The 6,441-nt window shown below is 37.1% G+C and overlaps 1 protein-coding gene across 1 annotated transcript in view; it reads left to right on the top strand.

Moving 5' to 3' along the window:
• Nucleotides 1-6,441, top strand: part of KPNA5 (karyopherin alpha 5 (importin alpha 6)) — a 93,049-nt gene that overhangs the window by 8,162 nt on the left and 78,446 nt on the right. Inside the window, exons 2-3 of the mRNA XM_006839978.1 lie at nt 821-922; nt 1,042-1,141. Of these exons, the coding sequence (XP_006840041.1) occupies nt 821-922; nt 1,042-1,141 (202 nt within the window). The remainder of the gene's footprint in view (nt 1-820; nt 923-1,041; nt 1,142-6,441) is intronic.

Genomic DNA, 6,441 nt, shown 5'->3' with positions numbered 1-6,441 from the left:
TATATAGGTTTTAGGAGTCTATTATTGTTAATTTTTAGATAATTTTTGAAAATTGAATGTAGCTAAATAGATACTTTGGAGTTCTGGTGTGGCGCTGTGGGCTAATGTGTCAGACTGCAAAGTTGTTTGAACTGCAAGGTCAGTGGTTCAAGCTCACCAGCTGCTCCTTGGAAACCCTTGCTATGAATTGCTATAGGTTGGAATCTACTCGACGGTACTTAACAACAACAACAAATATATAATTTATGAATATTGAACTTCAGAAATTAAAATAGCAAATTTACTACTAAGATTCCTCTACTATATTTAGCCACTGGAAAGGATGGGCCCTCCTGTTGATGGTAAGAGATCAGTACATAGGTTGTGTAGATTTTAGAATTTTAGGATGGAACTTCAGTGTAAACTTTGTAATTTATAAATAAGAATTCCATTATTTTGAAATTAATGGTGTCTGATTCCTCCATTTGAGACTACCTTTAGGACCAGGTGCCATTTCTTTTTCACTTTTATATTCCTAGTACCTTGTACCATGATTGGCACATGGTAGATAATTAGTATATAACTCTCTACATGAACCACTGGTGTCATGACTGGAGTTAAGAATGATCCAAAGAAGTCTGTACAGGGCAGGAACTAACCTAGCCCAGAAGGTTTGACCTCTCACAGATCATTTAGACTGGGAAATACTAAAATATGCAGAATTTTGAATATAAAATTATCAGTTTGTTTTCTTCACTTAAATGAAAAATGTAACTTTATGGGAATTCAATCAATGTTTTCCGAAAAGCCCAATTGATAATTTGATTTCTCTTTATTACAGTTGTTCAAACGCAGGAATGTCTCTCTGCCCAGAAATGATGAATGTATGCTAGAAAGCCCCATCCAGGATCCAGACATCAGCTCCACTGTACTTATTCCAGAGGTAGATAAAAACATTCCTCAAATTATACTTCAACAATATCTCAAAGATAATGTATACAACAAATATTACTTGTGTAAAATGTTTATATGTTAAATTGTATTTTATTTTGAATATTTTAGGAAGAAGTTATTACCACAGATATGGTTGAGATGATTTTTTCCAATAATGCTGATCAACAGCTAACAGCAACACAGAAATTCAGAAAGCTACTATCTAAAGGCAAGGATTATTTTCAGTAGGCTTATTGGATATTAAAAGATTTTGTGGTCTTATTTATTTATTTATTTTACGTATTTTTAATTTTTAAGATGCCTTTCTTTGCCACATATTTAAAATTTTATTTTTTAAAACGTATTATTAAAAAAACACATGTAGATTGTAGAACATTTGCAAAATATAAAAATATAAAGAAGGACATCAAAAAACCAAGCAATCATTAAAGCCAGTCTAAGAAACAAGGTTAGAGATATGTCCTGTAGTTTTTGTAGAAATATTTTTCAGGAACTTGACTTTTTTTAAAATGGCAATATAATATTATAGATTGTGGAGATAAAGAAATTTAATATCAATCAAACATTTAAAAATTTTTCCAAATTTTTGGTTATTTTAAAAAATGCTATAATGCTCTGGTAGCATAGTGGTTATGAGTCGGGCTGCTAATCTCATGGTCAGCAGTTCAAAACTACCAGTGGTTCCTTGGAGCAAGATGAGGCCTTCTGCTCCCAAACAACCTCTGATACCCTATACGGGGTCGCTACGAGTTGGAACAGACTCTATGGCACATAACTAATACCACCACATAAATCTATGAATAGTTTGAAACTTTCTTAGTATGAAATAGTTAAAAATAAATAGTGAAGGAAAAAATAGGGTACTAATTCACACTCCTGGTATGGTGCTGTAGGATAAAGCACACGGTGAAACCCACCAGCTGCTTATCAGAAACCCTGTACAGGGTCTCTATGAGTTGAAACCAACTCATTGGCACTGAACAACAGCAATGTGCCTCATAACCAGGGCTTTATCCTCTTATGTATAATCTATCTACACAACTTTATTTGAGATCCAGACCTGTACCTTACTTACCTCCTTCACCTCCCACCCCTATTTTGTTGCATTGATAGATAGCTCCAGTCAAGTTGGCTCTAATTCATGACTGCTTTTATACAACAGAGGGAGGGAAATGTTGACTGGTCCTGTGTCATGCTCACAATTGCTAGCATGTTCTAGTCTGTTGTGTCTGTTGTGCCATGTTGTTCTCCCTTACATTCCCAGGCCCTATATGACGGCACCTAACAACAACAACATACTTCACCAAACATAATGTCCTCCTTCAGTCAGTTATCTCTCTTGATGTGTTTAAAGCAAGCTAGTTGAACCGTGTTTTGCTGTGATGCATAAGACTGGCTGGCTGATTTTTCAGGAATAAATGATCAGGCTTTTCTCCCTAATCTGTCTAGTTTGGAAGCTCTGCTGAAACCTGTCCACTGAGGATGATTGCTTAGTATTTGAAAAATAGGTGGCATAGCTATATGTCGCAGCAATAGAAAAGCCACCACAGTTTGACAAACTGCTAGATGATTGGTGGTTAAATTGATAAAGCACAAAATTCAGATCTGGTGCTTTGGAGTTGATTCTGACTCATGGCGATTCTGTGTGTTACAGAGCAGGGTTTCTTGGCTGGCATCTTTATGGAAACATCACCAGACTTTTCTTCTGTGAGGCCACTGGGTGAACTTGGGTGACTTACTGAGTAGGTTTTATTTCTGGATATAATCTTTGTGGAGGAGTTCTGGTGTGTTGCTGTAGGCTAAGCACTTGACTGCAAGGTTGGCAGTTCAAACCCACCAGCTGCTCCTCGGAAACCCTCTACAGGGTAGCTATGAATCAGAACTGACTTGATGGCACATAACAGCAACAACAACAGCAACAGTCTTTATGGAAACATCACCAGACCTGTCTTCACTGGTGTCATTGGGTGGATTTTAACTGCTAGCCTTTAATTAGCTGCTGATTACAATAATTAAGTGTCTTAGTTATTCATTATATTTACTTCAGAGCTACCGTTTAATTAATATTGGCTCAGCTGCCTAATCTTCCTAAGAGAGACAAAATTTTGGAAGAATGAAAGAAATTTTGGGGCCAGGTTAGCAATGAATATAATAACTTTTCTAACCCTTTTCTTTTTTATTTTAAATTGTAATACTTGTTCATAAATAAACTTAACTTTTGCTTTACATTCTTCATCTCCCAAGCTAAAGTAGCTTAGTAGTGTTATCCTTATAAAATCAAGAATGGCTTCCTTTTCCTTTCCATATTTCACCATTTTTGTTTTTGTACTTGGGAATTTTTACTTACAATGTTGTTGGTCAGTGCTAACCAGTCAATCAATTCTGACTCATTACGACTCTGTATAGGGGTTCCAAGGAGCGGCTGGTGGGTTTGAACCCTTAAGGTCAGCAGTCCAGTGTAGATCCTACGATAAGTCTTGAACTATTAACCACAAGATTGGTGGTTCAAATCCACCATCTGTTCCTTGGAAACCCTGTACAGATTTGCTGTGAGTCGGAACTGACTCAACAGCACTTACTTATATTAGCATTTTTCAATTCTCTTTTTGCACTATCGTACTCTATTTCATGATATCTTTTTTAACACATTCACTGTATTATAATCAACGAACAACATTAACTTATATTTAGTTCTGTTTTGGAGTTTACCTTCAGTGTAAACCTAATAACTTCCCCATTGTTGGATTCTTTATTTTGATTCATCTTTTATTAAAGTGGAGCAGAGTTTGGAGAGTTTTCTTGTCCTTTCTTTCCTCCTTGCCTTTCATCAAGTTGTATTGATGTTATTCTTTTAAAACTTTTCCACATCTAAAAGTGTATGCCTGATGCCCTTGTTTGAGTAATTTTGAGTTTAGAATTTTTTAGTTATAAGAGTTGCTCTAACTGCTTGGATCAGGGGTGGGGAACATTGGGCTCACACGGCATTATTTGGTCTGGCCCTGTCAAAGTAATGGCAATTCCAGTCATCATACTTGTTGCTTGTTGCTAAGTGTCGTCGAGTTGGTTCTGAACCATAGCGACCCAATGAAGGGTGTCCAAAGAGAGGCTGGTGAATCTGAACTGCTGACCTTGCAGTTCAAACCAACCTTGTGGTCTAATGCATTATCCTGCACCATACCAGGACCCCAGCCATCATATTAAGGATGACATAATTAAATGTTTGACCAAATATAGCAGGCCAATTTTTAAGTTGATAATTTTATATGGCCCACAAATGATGTTACAGATTTTGGCAGAAAAAAAGTTACCCGTCACTGCAAGGTCAGTGGTGGTTCGAATCCACCAGCCAGGTTTTCTTGGAAACCCCATACAGGGTCACTATGAGTCGGAACCAATAGTATGGCACTTTACAACAACAACAACCCCTGCCTTAGATACTATAGTATCTTCTCATAGAGCCAGGGATTTCTCTCTCTCTTTTTCATGTTGGGAGTGTGTGTATTCAGGTTAGGGATGTAGTAGGAGTTATAGATGTTTTCTTTTATTGATTGTAGTGACTTTGTCAAATCTATGAAGCATAGAAAAATACTGTCATTTTACTTGATCCATCAGTGTAGGAAACCTGTGAAAGAGCTAGTATTAGAACTAGAGGCAGAATCAGTAGGAAATTCTGCCCCTTGGAAATTTCTTTATTGTAAACTAGTCTACATTCTGTTAGCATCAGGGAGATATAGATATGCTTCACTGCTTCTTAGACTACCCTTAGCTTCAGCCTTTAACTATTCTGATATAAATCATGCTCCTGATCTGCTAGAACCTCCTATTTATTTCCATACCAAGTCTACTTTTGTGATGTATATTACATTGACATTGCAGTCCTTTTCTCAACCCTAGTTTTGTAGAGATGTGTCAGAAGCTTTTTTTGTTGTTGTTTGCAGATGATTCTTGGCTTAGTTTTAAGCTCCAAAACAGATAATGCCTTATTTTGTTTTTGTTTACTTTGACATATTGACAAAAAATCTTCTCTGTGATATAGTTCATCACTTTTGTAAGATGTATAGACTGTTGTGATTTTGACAATTAATAAAGTTCATAAAACTTTAATTTTCAATGTAAAAGTTACCAGTTCATGATATTTTATCGTGGAGAAAAATATTAAAAGTATTGTGGGCTGCCAGAAGAACAGCAAACATATCTGTGTTGGAAAAAGTATAGCCAAAATGCTCTTTAAAAGCCAGGATGGGGAGACTTCATTTCTCATACTTTGGATTTATTATTAGGAGAGACCAGTCCCTCGAGAAGGACATCATGCTTGCTTGGTAAAGTGAAGGGTCAGCCCAAAAGACCAAGACCCTCAACGAGACGTATTGGTACAGTGGTAGCAGCAATGGACTCATGGGTAACAACAATTGTGAGGATGACACAGCACTGACCAGAGTTTCCTTCTGTCGTCCATAGGGTTGCTATCAGTTGGAACTGATTTGATGCCACTGAACATTATATTAGCTGATGATTGAAGTGCATGTTGGTTGTTGTTTTTTTTTTCTATACATGCATGAAACCATAAATGTATTGCTTTTAATTTTTATGTGTAATTTATGAAATAAAAGATAATGGAATTTTTTCATGAACTTTTTTGAAGCCTGCTAATATATATTTAAAACAGCGATATCTATACCAAGACACAGGCAGTCGCCAATTACAAATGAGTTCCATTCCTGTTGTTGTTATTAGGTGCCATCGAGTTGATACTGACTCATAGCGACCCTGTTCACAACAGTACGAAACACTGCTTGGTCCTGGGCCAACCTCCTTATTGTTGCCACGCTATAGCCCACTGATGCTACCATCTTGCCAATCTACCTCTCTGGGTTCTTCCTCTTTTTCTCTGATCCTCCACCTTACCAAACATGATATCTTTTTCCAGAGACTGGTCCCTCCTGACAATATGTCTGAAGTATGAGAGATGAAGTTTGGCCATACTGGCCTCCAAGGAGCACTCTGGCTGCACTTCTCTCAAAACAGATCTGTTGGTTCTTTTGTCAGCACATGGTATTTTCAATATTCTTCTTCAACACCATAACTCAAATGCATCAATTCTTCTAAGGTCTTCCTTATTCACTGTCCAGCTTTCGCATGCATATGAGGTTATTGAAAATACCATGACTTGGGTAAGACACACCTTAGTCCTCAAGCTGACATCTTTGCTTCAACACTTTTTAAAAAGGTCTTGTGTAGCAGATTTGCCAAATGCAAATGCAGTATGTCATTTGATTTCTTGACTGCTGCTTCCATGAGTGTTGATAGTTGATCTGAGAGAAATGAAGTCTTTGACAACTTCAATCTTTTCTCCACTGGTAAGAATGTTGTTTATTGGTCCAGTTGTTGTTGTTGTAGGTGCAATCGAGTTGGTACCAACTCATAGTGATCTTATGCACAGCAGAATTAAACACTGCCCAATCCTAGGCCAACCTCACTACTGTTGTCACGCTTGAGCCCACTGATGCT

Source organism: Chrysochloris asiatica, unplaced genomic scaffold, assembly GCF_000296735.1.
Source record: "Chrysochloris asiatica unplaced genomic scaffold, ChrAsi1.0 scaffold00027, whole genome shotgun sequence".
In the NCBI taxonomy this organism is placed as follows: Eukaryota; Metazoa; Chordata; class Mammalia; order Afrosoricida; family Chrysochloridae; genus Chrysochloris; species Chrysochloris asiatica.
This window is presented reverse-complemented; position numbering and strand designations above follow the sequence as displayed.